Here is a 24,411-nt window from a genome sequence, read left to right on the forward strand (position 1 = left end):
GCACTTTCAAATTATTTCGAAAAGCTTTTGTTATCTAACTGAAAATGCAGTAGCCTCTTTCCACTTGAAAAATCTTCATTCGCAGCAGCAAGGACCTTTTCAAAAATCTAAGTTAAGTCAAACAAAAAAGAAGCCTTAACTAAAGAAGAGGAAAAAAAAAAAAAAACAAATAACGAACCTCATAGGTAGCAATGAGTTTTATACTCTGTAATACAGCGTGCTTCAAAATTGAAGTGCGGAAGATTAAAATCTCTAATTGGGAAAAAAAATTGAGTAGTCATTCTCAATATCAATAAACATAAAGAAAAAAGGACAAAAAAATGACAACCTGAATTCGAAAGGTTCTATATGCTATATTTAAATTGATCACCTTAGATGGTTTATTTCACATTCTTATGCACATAACAAACCAAAAAAGATTCAAAACACATAAATAACGTCATTAGATATTGTTGTTGGATATGCTACGCCTGCCTGGCTGCATACTGCGCATGACACTACATTGAAGGTGAGTATTTTGATGAAGGTACATTACCATCATCGTCTATACGTGGAGGAGATGGAGAAACCTAGAGATGAAGAATTCACAAGAACACGTTATCATCTTAAAAGGACCAGGCACCAATACACGTTTTGCACAAGGTGTATGGCGAGAAGATAATGGGTGATTGGGCATTCCAATGCGATTCTAAACACTCAAGCCACATGAGTGCCATATGGGCGAGTGTTTGAACGAATGACCACCGCCGTAACTGTCAACAAGCATTAGATGGGGGAAGAAAACGGGGATGGAGGAGCCCTAGATTTCCATGCTTCATATAGATCCAACCTTTCCATAAGACCCACACATAAGCCTTCCGAAGAGTGGAAAATTACAGAATGAGTTGCAAGAAGAAGGAAAACATTTTTGGAGATTTACGACAGGCAATGCTATTTTCTGGGATTGAATCATTTCTCAGCAAAAGACTCAAAAAATAATTAGAGTTAAGCAAGGAAGACACATGTGTCATGGCAGAAAATGAGAAGGTTTTGAAGAAAACTATGACTTGGTAAGGCTATTTAAAGGAAGATCACTAGAAGATCTCACCGTTGAAAGTGAAGGGTCGCACATCTCGAGATTGACGTACACAAATGTTGAGGTTAATTAACAAAACGCGTGGAAAAAGGCAATCGTGTAAAACGAAGGTGTTCGTCAACATGGGAGTTGATATTTTTTCGTGATTCTAAAGATTAGGCTATGAAAATTGAGGTGACTCGACTACCTAGCTTTAATAATGAGCCAGACCTGATTGCAAAGAATTTGAAGACTACCCAGCTTTAATAACGAGCCAGACCAGGTTGCCTCTCAAATGAATAGTTAAAGGCGTTTTCATTTATATAGTACTAATGGATTTACTATGTTTGGGAATTTAAGGAATTTGAATCGTTGGAGGAGGAAAGTTGGTTCCTAGGCACATTGAGGTATATAATTATATGCCCTATTTTTATTCAAAGCCTATTTTAAATGTATGATTGGTTTGTGAGAAATGAATGAAAAACGGAATTATAATACCCTATTTTGGATTTTGAAAAAGAGAGTTACATATTCCTTGTTTTGGATCAGTGTGTGTTATTTGTGAAAGAGAGTAAGAGATGTATGATCAGTGTGTGTTATTTGTTCAAGGGGACATCCTTATTTGAATTTTCTCACAAACCCAGAAAGAGGAAAAACCCAAGAGCTGCAGTTGAGATCAGGAGGAGGACAGATGGAGCAGACTCGTCCTCGTCGTCTGTATATATGCATCGAGGAGCGCAAGTATACGGATTGTGACAGGTGCCGTTACATAATCTACGCCATCGAACTGAGCGATCTCTTAAATTGCTCCTGCAAGATTAAACCTGATGCAAGCTGTCAATCTCCCAGATGCCCCACTTGCAAAGCCAAAGCCAAGGCAGCCAAAAGGACCCGAAGAAAGGCGGCGGCCGACGGTTCCAATGGTGCGGCGGCCGACGGTTCCAATGGTGAGTCGTCCGACTTACGCAAAGTGGCTTCCATGCACAACGGGACCTTCATGATGGGCTGCGGAGTCTTTGGCTCCAAAATTCTCTTCGCCGGCGGCTTGCCGCCCCCAACCCCAGACAATCCACGGAGTGGATTCGGACCATTCGCAGAAGATCCGAGTAAACAAGTGTATGTGTTTGACACTAAGGACTCTAATCCTAGCATTAAGCGCGAAATAAGCCCCCTCGGGGAATTCAAGCAAGGGAAAACACGCCCCTTTCTGGTTGACATCAACGGCGACCTCTATGCTGTTGCCGGCTCTCCTGCACTCCTCATGGCTTCTCCGGCTTGCGAGGTATTCGACTCTCGAAACAAGTGTTGGAATCCTCTTCCGGATCATCCCCTCGTCGGAGGCAGATGGCTTGTTCCTGTCTTTTCTTATGCAGTTGTTGGCACCAAGATCATGGTCTCCTCCCCAGAAACTCCGCTCTTCTTCTTCGACGTTGCTGAACCCGCTCTAGAATGGAGACGGCTCCCTCCTCCTCGTCTTCCTTCCCATGGCACGGCTTTGGTCCTCCTTGGTGGTCAGCTAATGTTCACCTACGCTTTCGCACCTAGTGTACAAGTCTTCACTAGCTGCCTGGAACGTAACTATCATTATTATGAAGATTATTACGCCGACCACCACGGCCTTTATAAGGCTTCTGGTTCTAATTGGGGCATAGTAGCCTGTCAACTGTCCAGTACCGATTCCAATGACTCCGGAACTTGGATTAAGCCCATCCAAATTCTGGAGCCAAGGTTGCCGAGTGAATTTTGGGGGCGATGCCATTATAGCTTTGCTCATCTAGGAGGTTCAAAAGTCTGCTTTGTTCTTTCCAATCCCATCAAGCACCCAAAAATAATAGGTCTTTGGAAGATGCGTCTTCTTGTTCAAACTTTTGAGTTTTCCTTCTCCAAACCAAGTACCACCATCACCAGTCCTGCTGATGATGATTATAATTATAATGATGGTGGCTGCGATTCAAAAAGATCATTCGATTTCTCCTCCTTCAAGGCCGACACCCTCTCCACTCGCATCTTTGAATACGATTGGTGCGGAGAATCTTTTGGGACTGCTCACGCAGCCGTGCTTGGTTGCTTTGCCCTGTAAGTTTTGTCGGTAAGGTAAACTTTCCAATTCTATCCCATTAACTGTATTTGCTTTCTCCTGCGTGCGGCCTTAACTTCTAACTGTACTACATGCATAGAAACCCAACAAGCAAGCATTGTCAAACTTTTGTTGTCATTCAAGTATACACGTCACCTGCAATCCAATTGAAGCATCATCATCTTTGAACAACAAATGAAAGGGCAGCCTGTCCGCTCCCTATGGCATTGTATGCATTTTTACACTTACAAACTAGTCATTTCGAAACTTTCATCTGTGTTTGATGTCTGTGATTACTAGGTTCAGTGTATGGATATGTTGACGACAAGGGCTAACGCCGTCGTGCTGTATATCAAGAACACAAAGCTTTGTCATTAGGCATTTGAGAATTGTAATTAGAGTTCGGAAGCTAGTTAAGGGAAGGGCGGGTATGTAATATTAAGGGATGGGTTCCGTAATGCTTTGGATGATTAGTTGTGCTTACGATGATGTTAAGTTTGAAAGAAAAACATGGTCTGTTCTGTTGCCTCAAATTTGTGCTTGTTGCAGTGGTTTTTCGTCAAACGGTTGCACTACAGGGAGATCTTGTACAGAATCCCACCGACATTCTCATGTTATATACTCGTAATCATCTACTTCAAGTTTCTATGAATTGGCCTTCATTTCATTTGCAGTCCTTGTTTGGATTGAAGTCTATTGTGTCTAAGTTAAAAGACCACAACTTAATCACCTCATCTGCAGCAACTGCAATCTAATTGAAACATCATCATCATTGAACAACAAATGAATGATATATGTCTTCAGACTGCACACCTTTAAGTTAAACTGAGTTGGATTTGCTATTCTTGCCATTATTGTTTTTTATACGAGTTGGTTCCTAGGGCATTGTATGCATTTTTATTCTTATGAACTAATCATTTCAAAACTTCCATTCGTGTTTGATGTCCATGATTAATAGAGTCAGTGTATGGATATGTAGAGGATAAGGGCTAACGCCGTTGTGCTATATATCAAGAAAATCAAAGCTCTGTTCTTAGGCATTCGAGAATTGTAACTAGAGTTCGGCAGCTAGTTAAGGGAAAAGGAGGGTCTAGGCCTCGCCCCTTTACAGTATGTAATATTAAGGGCTGGGTTACGTGATGCTTCCGATGATTACTTGTCCTTACTATTAGAGGTTAAGTTTGAGAGCAAAACATGGTCCGTTGCCTCAGTTTTATGCTTGCTGCAGTGGTTTTTTCTTCAAAATGTTGTACTACGGGGAGATGTTGTAGAGAATCCCACTGACTTTCTCATGAAATATACCTGTAATCATCTACTTCAGGTTGCAACGAGTTGGCCTTCATTTATTTTATATAATAGTAATCTTTGTTGGTAGTCTTTATTCTCTTTCATAGTTAATTTGCTGCAATACCAGTGATAAGAGCTAGAGCATTATTCAATGTATTTCCTGTGCACACACTTTCACTTGAGGAAGAAGTTCGTTTTGGACGGATCAAAAATCAACTGACTGCATTGTTTGCGATTTAAGTCAATCTAGATCCTGCATTGAAACGTGTATTGGGTCAAACTGGAACTACTTAGAGATGCAAAACCCCCTGCGTATTGATTGATTTAGTAATAGGTAGTAGCTTCTTGTTTGCCAAACACAATTTGAGATTCAGTTTTTCGATTCTTGTTTGTTAGCGACACAAGATAGTAACGAAATGTTTATGGAGTTGTGAGCGTTTCCCGTGTTTAATCTTGCGTCGTTTTGCTTTTCGTTTCGTTGGGCCAATGTTTGCTCTTTGCCTTTGGAAACAGGTGAGGCTCTCAAGGGGAACATCATTCTCGATCAAGCACGTTGAAAATATGGTGTGCAGCAGCATTGTGAAGTGACCCTTTGATTTGTATATGCAACATTGCTTGGAAATCGGAAATTGGAGACCTACCGAGCTAGCTTCTGTGTCTGGTTCCTCGTGTAGTTTTCTAAACTCAATCCGAGATTCAGAAGTAATCGTCATCTTAATTGTCTCTCTCTGTTTCCAGTATGTACACGCTTGATATTGTATCTAGCGCCACAACCACAACGCGAAATCAATTTTTCTGAGAAGTCATTGATGCCAGAGGAGTTGATAAAATAGTTGCCAAATCATTTAGTATTTTCATATCGTTTTCTGTTGGGGTTTTTTTTTTATTTTTTTATTTTTTTTTGGTTTTTTGTTTAAATGGAAGAACGTGCGCCAGTGTGCATTTTATTAATAGTTTGATCGCCATCATTCTTTCCCGCACATTAGTTTACAACAAGAACTAAACGAGTTAATCTCGACCGTTCACTCGTGAATAAAAATGTGGAGGTGTTCTTGTTCTTTGCTCCTTTGTAAAAGGTGGAGATGTCGTTGCTCCTTTCCTTTGAATTACGGAGGGTCCAATTTTCATCACCCTTGAAGGCTGAAGGCCGATGAGATATACTTCAACTGACGGAGGAGCTGGCACGGAGCTACTCATGTGTGGGGTAAATTTTTTGTGAAGTAGGCGAGTCGTTGCGGAGCAGACTTGAGTACTGTGCCATAAAATTTGTAATGATGCACGAAAAATAAGAAATTGCCTTCGATATCTTTCAGTGACTTTAACTGTCAGATTCACTGATCCCAAAAAGCATTTCCACAAAAGGACTCACTTCTTTAAATCCAAAGCCCTCCCCCCAACCACTTCAGAACCGAGAAAGTGAAAGCTATTTGGCAGCTTTTCTTCGACATCATTAGTTGCTCCTTCTCAACCGCAATTGTTGATTGCTGACATAACGTCTGGAGGCCTTGAAGAGGAGGAAGAAATCCCACTGAAAAGGAGATGGCTTACTGCCTACCCCACTATCCTCGATTAGTGGATCACAGACTTCATCACCACTATTCATGGAGCCAGCGCCACAACAACCACTCAAATCCAAACCTCAACCTTTGTCTTTGACATCTCAACCAACCCTGCTGTCACAGCCAAGCGAAATTTTAACTTTTCCTTCTGTGTCTTCTTCCATCGCTTTGCTTTCGTCAGCCAAACCTGTCGAGGCACATTCGAGGAGATGAAGGCGAAGGATTAGCAAGAGGATCTTGTGAAGGCAAGGGAGGAACTGAGGCTGGAGCGTTGAGCTAAAATTGAAGCAAAGGAAGCCTTAGTGGGTCTGAAAGCTGAGTTGGAAAGGATGTTGTCTTCGGAGCAAAGTGCTTGGGCAGTAGAACGGATTGCCTTTCAATATCAACATGTGCCTTATGGGGTTCCCCATTATGGTGATTCTTCATCACAGGTGGTTATCCGCCGTCAAGTGCACCACCTAGGCATCCCTATTCTTACTATGGTGGTAGCCAAGACGGCGCTTCATCATCGTATGGTGGTGATGTGATACAAGACCACCACCATACGATGATGAAGCGCCGTCTTGGCTACCACCATAGTAAGAATAGGGATGCTTAGGTGGTGCATTTGACGGCAGATAACCACCCACATGTGATGAAGAATCACCATAATGGGGAACCCATAAGGCACATGTTGATATTGTTCACCTGACTGTATATAATAATTACTCTCATACGGTAGTCTATGACTACCACTAGGACGCGGAGATTGGCCATATTGAGGGGGGATCACCACTCATCTTGTTTTTGTAAAATTTGGAAGTTCAAAATAAGAATTTGTCTCTGTGCATGAGTTCCATGATAGCCTGTAGTCTGAAATTTATAGGCTTGAATTTACTGTGAGTTTCACCACTCACACATAATTACTGTGAGTTTACCATTTGACTTGTATTTTATATTTCTTTTTTGTCATGTTCTGTTCATTCAAAGTTTCAAATCTCCATCCGATTAGCGTGAAGGTAGTACATGTACTGTTCATGAATACAATAATGGTACTAAATTACAGAGAAAGATATTTTGTTACCATGTTCAGAAAGAAAATTAAAAAAAAAAGGGAATCTTCCATCATAGAATTAATTTAAAATAAACCGATTTGATCTAAAATTTACATGATCTAATCGAGTTCGGATCTCAAATTTAGAAGGTCAATAGTGAAACGGTCTAGAGTATATTATCATATCACCAATTTGAACAATGGATCATATGTTTTTACTTGTTCTTACTTATGTAAAACCGTGAAGTAAAAGAAGAAAAGGTAGACGACTCCTACTAAGAACCTAACAGAACAAGTAATGCCCCATGCCTTTCTTTGAGAGAGTCTAGTATGATTACACTCCTATTCAGGATATAGTATGTTATCATTGTTTCCTATGATAATAGATCAATAAAACGAGGTTTGGACCGGTTAATGCAAGAACTATAAATAAAGGATCAGGATCTCCTATAAAAAATAAAAGATCATTCATACATAGCATAGTCCAAGCGAACCCACTTAAAATCTTTACTGAACTATGACCGGTTTAAAAGTTAATTGCCTCTGTTTTTTCTTACATGGCAGACAAATTTTTGTTTGATTTTCGTTTCGGTGCTTCAATTTTTTGCTATGATTTTTTGCATTGGACAGAGAGAATTTTAAATACGTCATCACACTAATGTTTTGCAACAAAAAGATAAATATATGTATATATTTTCATAGGAAAACTACTGAAAATGATTTTTAAATCTTTGTATTTTAATGAGTATTGAAGAAAATTAGAAGAAAAAAATGTGTTTGGAAGGTGAGAATGTGGCAAGAATATTCAAGAAGAGGAGAAAGAAGAATGTAGTACCGTTAAGTTTTATGAACAGTACCGTTAAGTTTCATAAACAGTGTAGTAGGTTTCATAAACATTGTCATAAGTTTTCATAAACAATGCAGTAAGTTTCATAAATAGTATCGTAAGTTTCATAAACAATGTGAGGACGCATAGGTTCGCGCGTCAGATTTTTTTAATGTTAAAATTATATCATTTTCATTAAAATTTAAGTTCCTTTGTCATTTTATTAAAATTTAAGGGTTTTTCATTATAATTTAAGTCTTTTTAATTAAATAAAGTTATAGCATGGTTTTTTTTTTATTAAAATAAACTTAGTCCAAGCCCTTTTCATGAAAGCTTCTTTGGATGTACTACTTGAATTTGAAGTTGAAGTTGAATTTTGGAAGTAATAACTAATATTTATCTTTGACTTAAGTACTGTTGGTTGTCAATGATTGGTACTCCGAGCCCCGAGTCGATCTTCTTCTTTCCTTACCATACATGCGTAATTATATATGTGCCAATCAATTATTAACACATACTCACTCTTTAGTTGTTAATACTATCGAGACCAAATTTTTACTAAATTTTGTAACTTAAATGATATGAATGTTGATGATTGAATTATTACTTAAATGTTAATTAATGTGTTTATCATTTGGTTTAAAATTTGATTTTTTTAGCATTATCCTCTATTCATTAGAAGGGCACGCATGCATGCATGAACTTCAATTTATAAAAAGTCAGTATTTATTATCATAAATAGTGAGTCAATTTAATAGTAGTGTAGTACTTGTGTCAGTTTCATAAATAGTCAGTCAGTTTAATAAATTGTGTAGTCATAAATAGTCAGTCAGTTTAATAAATAGTGTAGTACATGTGTCAGTTTCATTAATAGTCAGTCAGTTTAATAAATATTGTAGTACCTACCCATGTCAGTTTCATAAATAGTCAGTCAGTTTAATAAATTGTGTAGTCATAAATAGTCAGTCAGTTTAATAAATAGTGTAGTACCTGTGTCAGTTTCATTAATAGTTAGTCAGTTTAATAAATATTGTAGTACCTACCCGTGTCAGTTTCATAAATAGTGTAGTACATGTGTCAGTTTCATAAATAGTTAGTCAGATTAATAAATAGTGTAGTATATGTGTCAGTTTCATAAATAGTCAGTCAGTTTAATAAATAATGTAGTAGTTGTGTCAGTTTCATAAATAGTGAGTTTAATAAATAGTGTAGTACTTATGTGAGTTTCATAAATAGTCAGTGTTCAATTATGTTTAAGAAATAATGTAACATCCATGTTTAGTTTCATAAATAGTAACCGTGTCCAATTTCAGACATAACCACTTAAAAAAAATAACGAGTGGAGAAATAACATTTCAATTTTTTAACCATAACTTTTTATGGTGAATGAAATTAAAATATAGGTGAAAAAAATAAGACAGTCGGTATAAACAGTCTTGGTCAAGATTGTAGCACAAGTAGTACCTGCATGAACAATTAAAATTTGTAATTACCAAGCCAGACAAAACTTTGAGCAAGATTAATCCATTACGTAATATTTAATTCAACTAAAAGAAAGAAAGAAAAAATAAACTTGTTAGTAAACTGCAGAGCTATAATGCCCCACTGTAGGTGACGGTGGGCCGTTCCGACATGCCGAAAAATTCAATTATTTTAAAAAATTACCAAATTTCACAGAAATGAAGATCTCAATGAGAGGAGCAATGTTCATACTTGTGGCCAAGTCCAATTTGGCCGGGAAGAACTCCAATTCCACTCAAACCCGTCGGAAACCCTAATGGGTGTTCTTTGATTCGACTTCCTCGGTGTTCCAACGCTCCTACAACTGGTTGGATCTTGTTCCTAGGTCCAAGGGGGGTTGATTAAGGGTGGTGGTGGGTGGTGAAACTCGCCGGAACGGCGGAATCGCCGTCAAGAACCATCGAGTTCTTCGGTGAGGTTCTACACGATTTTAGACCTAAAACCTTTCGAATTTGGGTGAAGATGGTAGATGGGAAGTTGCGGAAGAGGGTGCAGGTGTTGGATGGTGGTGAATCCACGAAAAGAAATGGCAGAATCTGCCGGAATTTGGTCGGGTTGCTGCGGAAGGGTCCTTTTTTATTTTTTTATCCCCCTCTCTTCTTGATTGGTTCCTCCCCCCTTTAACTAATTGGTCCCTTTTTCTTAAATCAGATTGGCCCGAAATTTACTCACATCTGATAGGCCCAATTCCCACTTGGTGGGGGTTTAACTAATTTAAAAATTATAGTTTAGTAAAACGACTTCAAATGCCTGTAACTATATCGTTATACTCTGGACTCACAAATGGCTTCCGTCTATGCGTTCATGGTTTCGAGATCTATTCGAAATATTTACTTGTGACCTCCGAAGGTCTCAGGATTATAAATAATTATTTTTCAAAAATTCAACTTTGTACTTAAGTAATTAAAATCTAAAATTAATTTAAATTTCCGTAAAATAGTATAAAATCTCAATAATACAAACATGTACATTATAATAGTGAAATCCAAGAACTGGATTTCATGGGTGACCTCCGGGGAAGTCATCGTGTTGCATCCTCCTGCCTCTTTTATTTTTCATTATTCTTTTTTTGTGTATATCTGGCAGATTATTTGTGGCGCGCGTTGTTTACAATCGAGTCTCGTGATTGTGAGATGAAAGAAAAGAGTGGAAAAGACTATTCATTCAAGTTTTTGAATTTCGTGGGATTGTCTTGATTAATATTTTTGAATTTCTTGTGATCGTTTTGAGCCGATGTGATTTGCACATGCAAAAAGGTTACAGGGTCATGGCCAAAGAAATGGTTATATAAAATTACAAGTCATAGAGGAACAGATGCGATCGTAGTAACTCACATGCATTGGATCCCTTTAGAACTACAAAGTTAAGAGAGTATGGGCAAGGGGTAGTACTAGGATGGGTGGCCTTTTGGTAAGTCTTTGTGTTGCATCCTCTCACCTCTCTTTTTTTTTTTTTTTTTTTTTTTTTTTTTTTTTTTTTTTTTTTTTTTTTGCGTATTTCTGATGCTTATTTGTAGCACGAGTCTTTTACAACCGAGTCTCATGATTGGAAGATGAAAGAAAAGAGTGGGAAAGACTATTAATTCAAGTTTTTGAATTTGGAGGGATTGTCTTGATTAATATTTTTGAATTTCGTGCAATTGTTTTGAGTAGGTGTGATTTGCACATGCATAAAGGTTACAGGGTCATGACTGAAGAAATAGATATATAAATTACAAGTCATAGACTAATGAATGAGATCATACCAACTTACATGCACCGATTCTCATCAGAACCTCGAAGTTAAACGAGTTTAGGCGAGAGTAGTACTAGGATGAGTGACTTCCTGGGAAGTCCTCATGTTGCATCCCCCAAACTTTTTTTATTTTTCATGATTCCTTTTTGCGTATTTCTAGCGGCTTATTTATGGCGCTTGTCGTTTACAACCGAGTCTCGTGCATTGGATAAAGGTGAAGCGATCATGGCAAAAGAAATGGTTATATAAAATTACAAGTATAGACTAATGGATGCGATCATACCAACTCACATGCACCGCATCTCATTAGAACTTTGAAGTTAAGCGAGTTTGGGCGAGAGTAGTACTAGGATGAAAGAAAAGAGTAGGAAAGATTATTAATTCAAGTTTTTGAATTTCGTGGGATTGTCTTAATTAATATTTTTGAATTTTGTGTGATCGTTTTGGGCCAGTGTGATTTGCTTATGCATAAAGGTTAGTCATGGCCAAAGAAATGGTTATATAAAATTACAAGTCATAAATTAATGGATGCAATCATACCAACTCATATGCACCAAATGCCATCAGAACTCCGAAGTTAAGCGAGTTTGGGCAAGAGTAGTACTAGAATGGGTGACCTCTTTGGAAGTCCCTGGATAATAGGCATCAAAGCCGAAACCAACTAGATTCAAATGAAATTCAAACGTTATGCTTGCCATGGCCAGCCACATGTATACTGCAGCAATTATTTAGATTATGACATCTTACCTATTAAAAAACAGAGCAGATCAAACACCCAAAGGCCTTCAACACTGAGTTCAAGCATTTTCTGGTTCAAGCATTTCTGGTTCGAACCGTTGACAGTTGTAAGGCTTCCTAAGTAACCGGTTCCCAACCACCCCATCAAGAAAGAACTAACCTACAAAAATGCATTAGGAACAAAGATTGCATTGGCACATCATCCAACATTTTCCATATAAATACCCAAGAAATATGACTTTAGAAATAAAAAGATGAAGAGAAAAAACTTTCAGTAATCATGATACCATGAGTAATACAAGTCCCTCCTCACGCTCATGTTTAACAACTTTACGTTAACGTGTTTATTAATAAAACAGTGCCAATAAAGATCACTTGTACATATGTGCACGTGTGTGAGTGAGTGAGTGTATGAGTGTGTGTGTGTGTGTGTGTGTGTGTGTGTGTGTGTGTGTGTGTGTGTGTGAGAGAGAGAGAGAGAGAGAGAGAGAGGCCATGTTCGAAAGAAGATCAAGGGAGAGATCGAGTTCAAGGACGTCCTAGTAGTTAGTACAATAATGTAGCCTCCGAAACAAGTTGATGTTAGCTGTGGAAAATCACGTGGTGGTTGGTTCGGGGAAAGACTAAATATTTCAACAAGCAAACTACTTTTAAGGAATGATGTAATTATAAGTTTTTAATTGGAATTGACAAGCAAACTACTTAATATTACAATTTAGTCGTATTTCTTTACATTTATCATTGAGGGTTTGAATCTCATGAATGAATAGTCTAAACTAGTTTATTAGGGTGGTATTTTTAGTTGTATTCCTTTCCACTTGTCAAAGAAGTTTTCTATTTTGATATTGTGAATGAATAGTCTGAACTAACTTGTTATGATTGACTTAATGTGGGGCTTAGCCATACCTTCATCCTCTTTAGTGTAAGTATATCGTTGTAATTTTTCTTGATTTACAAATCACAGTTTGAATATAATGATATGGTGTTAGTGCATTATCTCTATTCTGTTGAAATATATACAATAAATTATGAAGCTGTTGAATGAAATGTAAAATACAGTAGAAAAGATTTATGAATTATTCTTGTTTCCGAATGTTATGCCAACGCACCAGTTGTACAATAAGAACTTGGCGGTGTCCAAGCTAGCATTGGTTGCAGCCCGATCTGGAGATACTTCTGCGAGATGACAGAAACTAACATGAAACCAGGTGCATACCCCCATGTATCTGTCACAACGCCTGAGGGCAGAGACGGATGCAAGAAAAATATTTCGTGTAAGTATCTCCCGCAAGATTCTGTGACACACTCAAGAGGCAGAAGGGTGCCCTATCCTTCGGTCAGATTGAAGCCAGTGAGGGTGAATAAAATCTCAAGGTATAGCCACAGATTAGACTTCAAAACAATGGCCTGAGCATGCAACTACTTGTATCCCTTTGTTCAAACAGGTACACAATATATCATGAACCCCAAACCAAACGAGGTGCATATCGTAGCCATGGCGTATGCGTATGCTCTCCGAGAATATTTGCTCTCTCTCATCTCATTGAACTCAGCAATGAAGGTAGAAACAGTACTCGTGCAACCCAGAAATCCAAATTGTATGCCTGTTGCAACAATGTCACAAGTCTTAGTGTTCATCTGAGCAAACAGAAAAAGTTCTGAAGCATATATTTCGTTAGATTTTCTATTAAAAAACCATGAGCATGGACCAAGAAAACGCAGGACAAAGGTAACACGCAGAATACTGTAAAAGAAACGAGTACACTTCAAAAATTCCCCCAAGAAGCTTCTAAAACCTCGACGAGAGAAAAAGAGCCCAAAGTAACAAACTTGGCAGTTTATAATGTGACAAATATATGTGAACTGTAAGCTTTCCGAACACAAGACCATAAAACACAAAAAGTAACGGTGAGGATGAAGTCATGGGGTGGATGTGGACGAAGGTCATATCACAAGAACTTACCGCTTTCTTCACAGAAGGCAGGGCAGCCATGACACAAGCTGCAGAAACATTGGCAATTAGAGTACCAAATGGAACCCATTTCAACAACCCCGCCTTCCTAACCCACGGCCATTAAGCAGGGCTAAAAACCACCGGATCCGCACACCAAGAGGTCCAACTATGCAACCCAACCACAACAACACTGCTAAAGCTACCAAGTGACGCTTGTAGCCATCAACCCTCAAGCTCCTTATAGAGCTAGTGATACCACATACTGAGTTTCTCTCAAGAAGCTGCCTAAAACACTTTGCTGTCTCTACCCCGAAAATGATGGAGTAGGTGGCAAGAAACAAACCTGATATAATCCGTCACATGAAAGAGAAGCTCAGATCAGTCCAGCAATTTGAGCAACATTGGGTTTGTGATTAATCCCTGGATAATAGGCATCAAAGCTGAGACCAGCTAGATTCAAATGAAATTCAAACATTATGCTTGCCATAGCCAGCTACATGTAAATATGACATCAGCAAAAACCCAATGGCCTTCAACACTTAAGTTCAAGCACTTTCTGGTTCCCACCGCTGAAAGATGTAAGGCTTCCCAAGTAACCGGTTGACAATCCAATGGCCAAATAATCGGACGTATACGATATATCTCCTTTGAAAACAACACCCAACCCCCCCATCAAGAAAAAGCAAACCTACAAAAATGCATTAGGAACAAAGACTGCATTGGCACATCATCCAACATTTTCCATATTACTACTCCCAAGAAATATGACATTAGAAATGAAAAGATGAAGAGAAAAAACCAGGAAAACAGAGGTACTAAGGAACTTGATTAAACTTCAGTAATTACGATAGCATGTGTAATACAAGTGGATTTGGATCCTCGCTGGATCTCCTCCCTGGGGATCCTAGGGATCAACGCACAAAAAATCATGCGGTCTCAATTAAATGTTTTTAAAATTTTTAAAAGTAAAACAGTCTCGTTTTGCATGAAAAATATAAAAAAGAAAAAAAATTGCGGCCGCACAATTTTTGATCAACGGTCCCCATGTGTTGATCCCTAGGATCCCCAGGGAGGGGATCCGGTGAGGAGCCAAATCCAATACAAGTCCCTCCTAACAATCCTGTTTAACAACTTTACGTTAACATGTTTATTAATAAAAACACTGCCAAATAAAGGGCACTAGTACATTTGTGCATGTGTGTGAGTGAGCGTCAGAGAGAGAGGCCATATTCGAAGGAAACTCAAGGTAGAGAATGGTTTGGTTGCTTGTTACACCAACTGGAATTGCCAAACAACTTTTGCAGCAGATATATCGTTAAGACCTCCATAATGCTGCCTGTCAAATAATCTACTTGACAAGTAGGTTTCATGATATGAAAGAAATATCTACCAAGATGTGTTACAATGACATTCAGTTTGTCAAGAAGACAAAAAGAAATCCCCACCTGCCAGAGCATGATCAAAGATTTTCGTTAACAATTACTTTCGTTGTTCTCTAGTGTTTCACAATATAAAGATAGAACTGATACAATTTGATCATTATAAGCATCTTCATCTGGACAGATTTCCACAAAAAAAGTACTTTTAGCAAGGAAATTTTTTGCAACGCATGATAATATCTAGTTATCTTAATTGTAAAGACCAGAACATGGCTAATGTATTCTTCCACAAGTATCCAAAGATCCAAATTTTGACAAACGAATGCAACAACAGCTATAAACTCAATATATGGGATTCAAGTAAAATGCACTTTGGTATACAATGAGAAACAAAGTTAAAGTGTGTTACCTTGAGAATGCCAAAAACAGCTAAATGAACCATGCATAAACCGTACTCCAAGAATTTTGGGAACCTTATCGTATTTCCCTGCATATAAAAACACAACTTTATGTTAGTAGCATGATTCAACCAAAGAGGGGGAAAATTCAAACATGTTTAACTTTGTTACTTTCGAGATGAATGAAAAAACAAACCAAATCTCGTACATGATCAAGGATATCTAGCAAAGATTATATGCGATGACAAAAGTATAAACCAAAAGCTCTCTTGCTTTTTGTCCTCTTGTATGATCGCATCAGTGGAAAGAGGAGATATGATTTCCTCTAGCAAGGGAGAGACAGGGGAATTGCTTTGGATGTAACAGGCCCACGACCCCAGAACCCATAGGATTGCAGTTGAATGTCCTCTGGAGGAAATAAGCAGACGCTGCCACTCTCACTGTGCCTGTTGCTGTGATGAGCCCTATCCCCAATATCTCCTGCCTCCGACAAACATTCACTTTCATTGCCGTCATCTATTTGAGAAGGTTGAACACGTGAAAAACTTAAAGACCGCCTCCTTAATGGAGGAGTGGCACTGCTTGTTCGATCATTTAATTCGTATCAGTTCAGCGCCATTAGTCCCACGGTACTCTTCATAACCACAGCGCTTGATTCCTCTTGAAGCGACTTCATAAATAAAAATAACAAAATCCAAATGTTGATCCATAATGCTAAAAACGAGAGGAACAAATGCACTAGTGAAAATAATGCAATTACTGCTGCTACAAACATTGAAATGCTATTTGTATCCTAACCAATCCATGAGTTAAACAATCCAAACATTTGTATACGAACAAAATATGACAACTCCTTGAGCCCTAACAAGAAAAAGTCAGATCTTAAAAACAAAACAAAAAAAATGCATAGGAAATTTAGTGACCGCACTTCGCATATAAGCTCCAACAGCCATGACATAAGGAATGAGAAAGAGCAAAACTAATACTTCAAGATATCCACAAAATTCAAGAATAATACAACCTACATCCCTAATAAATCCATATACAGAAGAGTGCAGGATGAAAATATTTCTCGCAACACCTTTTATAAATGAGTAATGCTAGGTAAACCAAAATTTTAAACCCCGTTGCAAACCATATGATGTGTTCCCAACAGAAAATAAATACATTATGTCATATAGTTTACAAAATTTGGTTTAAATTTTGTCTCCCTAACATTACGTTAAATAAATACAGGTTACTTCTCTATGTATGCAATCTTGTAAGTTAGAACAATGCATATGAAGACATGTAAAGGTGATATTTGATGAGTCAATATTATATTATATATTGTACCCTATTCTTAGTATAATTTGGTATTTATTTTGGTAAAATTTTGATACTTTCCTTTATATTTTCAATATAGAACATTTGATTTCCTCTGGAGCAAAATGTGATCAAACGGATGAATTTTGGAGTGATTCAAATTGAAAGATGTTCGTGTGTTCCTTAGCTTGTTTATATCAAAATTTGGGATTTTTCTATCAAGCGGTTATTTTCTGATAATTTATTAAAGAAGTAGTGCGCGTTGCTAGAAAGTGAAGTTTTTGGGCTTAAATTGCATTTTTGGAGCCCAAGATAACCTCAGATGGGTTCGTGGCCTTCTGGAGAAGTGTTCAAAATAGTCCAAACTTTAAATCCAGCATTTTGGGCCAGTTTTGGAGCTTATATGGGTCCAGAACGTGGTTGTGCAGATTTCTAGGTGAATTTACCAAGTCAATTTAGGATTATGTTTCCTATTTTATTTCAATTTATTTAGTTTCCTAGTCTGATTCTAAGACCTTTTACTAGGAGGATTTTAATTAGAGTAGTATAAATAAGCCTTTTGGCAGACCTAGGGTCTCTTCAGAGCGTACGCGAGATTTGAGAAGAAGAATTTGGCTAAAGCTTAGAGATTTCAAGATTATACTTTCAGGTGTTTTCATTCTTTTTCTAGTTTAATACAATTATGTTGATTTTAATTATGAATATGCGTAACTAATCATTTTTGCTAGGGTGAGGCCATGATCGTTAGCAAGAATATGTAGTCTTTTTTTAATTTTCTTATGAATTGATTCATGCAAGTTTTGGATTGTTAATCACTGTGCTTTAAACTATCTATTGATCATGCTCTAGGTTTCTGGCCTTCAAAGCTTTCAAGTAAATAAAATAAGAAATCATTTGTGGTATGAAAGTTTAAATTTATTACTATTAAATATAATATTGGTTAAAGTGATGAGTTTATTTAACATCTATTAGCTCTTATTATTCTTAAAAACAGCCTTACTAATAAAAAAATTCATTTGTTAAGTGGAATATGGCAATTAAAAATCATACACTAACCCAAAAATTAATATTTTTAAGCTTGAAGAACCAAACTCTCCCTATGCTATAGCCTAGGGGAGCCTTGTACTTGGCTCCGCCCTTTTTGATTGTTTGTAAGTAAAAACCTTTTACCCTCTGAAACGATTTCAATAATGTCCAAGTAGTTAGTACAACAATGTAGCCTCCGAAGCAAGGTGATGTTAGCTGTGTAAAATCACGTGTTGGTTGGTTGGGGGAAAGACTAAATATTTCGACAAGCAAACTACTTTTAAGGAATAATGTAATTATAAGTTTCTAATTGGAATTGACTAGCAAACTACTCAATATTACAATCTAGTTTATTTCTCTATATTTATCATTGAGGGTTTGAATCTCGTGAATGAATAATCCAAACTAATTTATTAGGGTTGTATTCCTAGTTGTATCCTTCCACTTATCAAATAAGTTTTACGTTTTGGTCTCGTGAATGAATAGCCTGAACTGAATTATTATGACTGACTTAATGTGAGGCTTAGCCATATTTTCATCCTCTTTAGTGTAAGTATATCTTTGTAATTTTTTTTTTTTTTTAAAACAAAGTCTTTCTTCTTTATTTACAAATCACAGTTTGAATATAATGATATGGCAGTTAGTGCAAATAGTGTCATAAATACTTATCTCTATTCTGTTGAAAGATTTACAATAAATTATGAAGCTATCAGTGGAATGTAAAATATAGTAGAGTAGATTTATGAATTATTCTTGTTTCCGGATGTTATGCCAATGCACCTTTAGTACAATAAGAACTTGGCCGTGTTGGAATTCATGTGATTTCATCATATTTGAATTCTAGTGAGTTCATCAAAACTCAGACAGCAAATAAACTTAGGAATGAGCTATAACACATTCGAACTTGTAATAGTTTGTATCCAGACAAACTTAATATATAATGGAGGGAAAATGATATAAACCACATGTCATTAATCAAACTATAAGGCAGTTGGTTTGCAATTCGAAAACTGATGGTAACTGCCATGGTAATGGGACGAGGCAGTTACCAAAATTGACGGTGTGGATTGGTCCCTCTTCTCGGTATATAACTTTGGTGTTCATTAAGAAGGATCAGTCTCATTGTGACTCCTGAACATACAAGCATTGTGTACGAGAGAAGAGAAGACACCACCATAAAAAGAAGCATGGCAGCGAATTTTGGTCAGTGCATACGTACAATTGCATGTCGCTAGGGTTCATGCTAGTTTATGCATTTAGTGCAGAAACTTATCAACACACATGCATGCATTATAAACTTGACGTTGATGTAGTTTAGAACTTGGTTGATTGGATCCTTTTAGTTAAAGTTAACATGTGGTATCAGAGCTAGGTTAATTCAAGTTCTACACTCATGATTATGGACAGATTTGTGAACTCAATCTGTGTTGTTTAAAATTCTGCAATAATCAGTTTTACAAGTTAAAGACTATTTTGTTGTAATGGTTTGTTGGATTCCGTTACTGCAATTATGACTCCATGAGTTCTACTAAACATTGATCTACTAAAATATTAATACTTGACTTTGAACATATGAACTGATAAATTTATGCAGATTGAGTCACATAAAGCATTAAGTGTTGATGTGTCATAGTTGGTGTACGCCAAAGTGTATGTACTGATGTCAAGTTATTAAACATCGAAATGAACACTTAAACCAGTTTATAAGGTTAACAAGTAAGAATGTTTCCAAAGATATTGATTATTGGGATTGCTTATACACTTTTGTATAGTGAGTGATGATGATCATATTAAGTGTGTAAAGTTAACTTGCCGAAAGGTGTTACTTTACATGTATCTATGCATTTTTTATCCTTGGCTATGCAAAACTTCTTGGAGTTCATGTTATGTACATGGATAGTGTCTTGCCTAAAGGTGACATTTATTCTATAATGAAGTGTGACAAGAATATCAAGTTAATTTCTTGATCACAAATAATTATGAACTCACAAATGAAAGAATCATGTTATCTGCAGGTTTTAACATGTTGAATTTAGTGAATATTGAGAAGTTGAATGGTAACAACTTCAACACCTGGAAGAATCAAATAGAGATGAACTTGAATTTGGGAATGTTAGAGTTCACTATGGCTTTCAAGACCCCTTAACCTGCTGCATTAACTAATTCAAGCACTACACAACATAGGGAGACTTATGCAAAATGGGAGAGAGCTAATCAAATGTCTCTCCTCATTATGAAAAATGCTATGGAAGAGCATGTTTGTGGTGGTATACCTAGATGTGACTTAGCCAAGGATTATATGGCTAGGATTGAAGAGAAATTCAAAAGGTTTGATAAAGCTGAGATAGGTGCATATCTCACTGCACTGATCAACACCAAGCATGATGGGGTGAGTAATGTTCGTGAACATTTGCTGAAATTGGTGAACATCTCCAACAAGTTGAATGCATTAGAGATTGAGATAACATATCAGTTTCTAGTGCACATGGCCTTATACTCCTTATCTTGTGATTATGACCAAATTAAGGTGAATTACAATACACAAAAAGAGACTTGGACAATCAATGAACTCATTTCCATTTGCTGTCAAGAAGAGGAGATAATGAAGAAGTCCAAGATTAAAATGATGGAGTTGGCAAACCTTGTCAATTCTGGGAAAGGAAAAGGAAAGATGGGGGCTGCTACGTTCAAGAATGAGAAAGCCAAGGGCAAAAAGCAATCAGGATTCAAACCCCAAGCTGGTGCAGACTTTGGTGCCAAGAAATTTCACACCAGTTGCTGCCAAAAATGATGGTGCCTCTCTTTCCCACAGGTTTGCGAGTTAATAAAGTTCAACTTAAAAAATGTTTACATTGTCAATCCACTGAGCATTAAAGGAAAAACTGTCCTGCATTCAAAATCTAGTTGGTTAATAAATGTAATATTGAAATTAATGTTTTTGTCACAGTAGAGTCTAACATGGTTTTTATTCCTGAAAATTCATTGTAGTTTGACACTGGTTGTTCAATCCATATAACCAACTCATTGCAGGGATTTCAAAACCAGAAGGGGACAAATAAGGAGGTCTACAATGTGCTTGTTGGAAATGGAAATAAAGTGGTAGTTGAAGCTATTGGCAGAATTATGTTAAGATTGTCATCTGGATTTATTTTAATTTTGAACAATGTACTATATGTTCCATAAATAAGAAGGAACTTGTTTTCAGTTACTCAGTTTGTCAAGGATGGTTTTTCATATGTTGGTGATGTTAATCGAATTAAGTTTTTTGTTCAAAACCAGCATGACAATCCAATTGGTTATGCATTCCCAAATTGAGATATTTGGCAAATCCAATGCACATATTATGAAGAATGTCTCAATCTTGAACATTCAATCTCGAAACGTATGCTTGTTAATGAGAAATCTTCAATGCTGTGGTATAGAAGGCTAGGGCATATGTCAAAAGAAAGAATGTTGAGACTAATTAAGAATGGCATATTGTCAAATAGCAATTTCGATGACTTTGAGGAATGCATAGAATGATATAAGGGCAAGACTACTAATACCGAAAACAAAAAGAAAGCCACAAAAAGCAATGATCTCTTCGAGATCATTCATACCGATGTGTGTGGTCCATTCCCAACAAAAATAATCTGTGGAAATTCCTATTTTGTCCTCTTTATTGATGATTTCTCAAGATACACTTTTTTGTATTTGATTTTAGAAAAGTCTCAAGTTTTAAATTGTTTTAAAGTTTTCAAAATAGAAGTGGAAAGACAATTGGGAAAACTTATAAAGGTTGTAAGATCTGATTGTGGAGGAGAGTTTTATGGTAAGTACACTGAAAGTGGACAGCACATGGGTCCCTTCGCCTTGTATCTGCAACAAAATGGTATTGTAGCACAACACACTACCCCAGGGACACCATCTTATAATGGTGTTGCATAAAGAAGGAATAAGACTCTCAAAGACATGGTGAGGAGTATTTTTTTCTCAATCAAATTTGCCTAAGTTCTTGTGGGGGGAAGCAATCAAAACTGCCAATTACATACTCAATAGAGTGCCTTCAAAAGCTGTTGAGGTGACTCCATTTGAAGCTTGGACAGGAAGAAAGCCAAGCTTATCCCACTTTCACACATGGGGGTGTCAATGTAAGGTCAGATTATACAATCTGAATGAAAAGAAATTGGATTTGAAAACAACAAGTTGTGAAAAGACCAAACATGATTCACAAGGAAATGTGAATCATGTTTGGTCTTTTCACAAGGAAATGTGAATCATGTTTGGTCAATCTGAATGACACGGATGCTAACCCATGTCATTGTATAATCTGACAAGTGGGTTTTTAAGACCAAACATGATTCACAAGGAAATATGAAAAGATTCAAAGCAAGATTGGTGGCCAAGGGGTACACTCAAAGAGAATAAGTCGACTACAATGAAACTTTCTCACCTGTGTCAACCAAAGACTCTTTTAGAGTCATAATGGCACTCACTGCCCATTTTAACCTTGAATTACATTAGATGGATGTAAAAATAGCATTTTTCAATGGTGATTTAGATGAACTTATTTGTATAAAGCAGCCACTTGGATTCATTGAAAGGGGTAAGGAGCAATGGGTCTGCAAATTGAACAAGTCTATTTATGGCTTGAAACAAGCATCAAGACAATGGTACAAAAAGTTTGATCAAGTTGTGATAGCTTCTAGCTTTGCAGAAAACAAAATCGACAATTGCATCTACATGAGAATGGTGAAGTCCAATTTCATCTTTCTAGTCTTATATGTTGATGACATTTTACTTGCAAGTACCAATGTTGACTTATTAAATGAAACCAAAGAGTTTTTGTTCAGTCATTTTGATATGAAGGATATGGGACCAGCTCATTATGTCTTGGGTATTGAAATTGTTAGAAACAGGTCTCAACGAACTTTGGGATTGGCACAAAAGGCTTACATTAAGAAAGTGTTAAAAAGGTTCAACATGGAGCACTGCAGTGGTGGTGAGTTGCTTATTGGTAAAGGTGACAAACTCTCTTTGAAACAATGTCCCATCATTGATCATGACATACAAGTAATGAAGGATAAGCCTTGTGCATCTCTAATTGGCAGTGTAATGTATGCACAAGTGTGCACAAACTTGATTTGGCATTTGCATTGAGTGTTTTAGAAAGGTTTCAATCGAATCTTGGTGTGGCTCATTGGAATGCTGGAAAGAAGGTTTTTTGGTATCTGAAAAGAACACAAGATCATGTATTGTGCTACAATTATGTTGATAATTTGGAGTTGGTATGCTACACGAATGCAGATCTTGGAGGGTGTGTGGATGATAGAATGTCAACCAGTGGATATATTTTCATGTTTGCTAGAGGTGCAGTGTCATAGAGAAGCAAGAAACAGCAGACAAGAACTGTGTCAACAATGGAGTCTAAATACATTGGTTGCTTTGAGGCAATGAGACAATCAAACTGGTTAAAAAATCTGTTTCATCACATGAAGATAGTATGGAGCATTGAAAGACCATTGAAGATACATTGTGACAACACTTCTGCAGTATTCTTTGCCAAGAACAACAAAAGATCAGAAGCTTTGAGGCTTATGGATATCAAGTACTTGAAAGTACAAGATCAAGTTAAAGATGGAGTTATAGACATTGAGCATATCAATACTTATGAGATGGTGGCAGATCCATTGACAAAAGCGATCAATGTCATTGCATTTAACAAGCATGTGATGAAGATGGGACTACAACCTTCAATGGAACTTGAGTAATGTGGGAGCAAGGTATTATGGATATGAATCTTGCTACTTTATGTTGTATAGAGTTGATTAATTTCATCTATAATGAATCTTTGCAAAGTTAATAAAGAGGAGATATTCATGACATCTTGGGACCAAAAATGTGGGAGTGTGTTAGTATACTATTATGATCCTTAATAATGATATTCCTCAATGACAACATTCACATTATATTGTATTTGTTTAGTGATCTTGGAGTACCAGTACATAAATTAGTACAATGTTTCTCCTACGTTCTGTAGATGCAATATTTTAGTTAGCTGAGAAAGTTCTTACATCAAGATTAGCTCAGTGATCATATTTAGTAAGTTGCTGTAATAAAGTTAAAAGTTTTGACATCACTCATGTGGGAGAATGTTGGAATTCATGTGATTTCATCACATTTGAATTCTAGTGAGTTCATCAAAACTTAGACCAAGTAAACTTAGGAATGAGTTATAACACATTTGAACTTGTAATAGTTTGTATCCGAACAAACTTAATATATAATGGAGGGAAAATGATATAAAACACATGTCATTAATCAAACTATAAGGCAGTTGGTTTGCAAATCGAAAACTGATGGTAACTGCCATGGCAATGGGATGAGGCAGTTACCAAAATCGACGGTGTGGATTGGTCCCTCTTCTCGGTATATAACCTTGGTGTTCATTAAGAAGGATCAGTCTCATTGTGAATCCTGAACATATAAGCACTGTGTACAAGAGAAGAGAAGACACCACCATAACAAGAAGCTGGTCAGT

At 36.9% G+C, this 24,411-nt stretch overlaps 1 protein-coding gene and 2 pseudogenes across 3 annotated transcripts; 2 read left to right on the forward strand and 1 right to left on the reverse strand.

Annotated features, from left to right (window-relative positions):
- Positions 1-1,447: 1,447 nt before the first annotated feature.
- LOC137716714 (uncharacterized) lies at positions 1,448-5,478 on the forward strand. Of its 2 annotated transcripts, none has more exons than XM_068456094.2 (2): positions 1,448-3,130; positions 4,932-5,275. In XM_068456094.2, the coding sequence occupies exons 1-2, from the start codon at positions 1,746-1,748 to the stop codon at positions 4,933-4,935; spliced, it is 1,389 nt and encodes a 462-aa protein (XP_068312195.2). In that variant the 5' UTR covers positions 1,448-1,745; the 3' UTR covers positions 4,936-5,275. The 2 variants fall into 2 exon arrangements, with proteins under 2 accessions (XP_068312195.2, XP_068312194.2); XM_068456093.2 differs by having other exon boundaries at positions 1,529-3,148; positions 4,932-5,478.
- A 5,957-nt stretch (positions 5,479-11,435) lies between these two features.
- LOC137717114 (uncharacterized) lies at positions 11,436-14,270 on the reverse strand (annotated as a pseudogene). Its single transcript, XR_015965095.1, has 4 exons — positions 14,231-14,270; positions 13,793-14,126; positions 12,939-13,467; positions 11,436-11,989 (listed from the first exon to the last, which is right to left on the reverse strand). The product of XR_015965095.1 is annotated as an uncharacterized LOC137717114 (transcript).
- A 5,623-nt stretch (positions 14,271-19,893) lies between these two features.
- On the forward strand, positions 19,894-20,682 carry LOC137717113 (uncharacterized; annotated as a pseudogene).
- The last annotated feature ends 3,729 nt before the right edge of the window (positions 20,683-24,411 follow it).

Source organism: Pyrus communis, chromosome 8 (assembly GCF_041283825.1).
Source record: "Pyrus communis isolate YQ-2024b chromosome 8, ASM4128382v1, whole genome shotgun sequence".
Classification (NCBI taxonomy): domain Eukaryota; kingdom Viridiplantae; phylum Streptophyta; class Magnoliopsida; order Rosales; family Rosaceae; genus Pyrus; species Pyrus communis.

What these genes read in the sequence shown, in the direction of transcription:
- LOC137716714 (XM_068456094.2), top strand. Translation starts at nt 1,746, where the DNA reads ATGGAGCAGACTCGTCCTCGTCGTCTGTATATATGCATCGAGGAGCGC.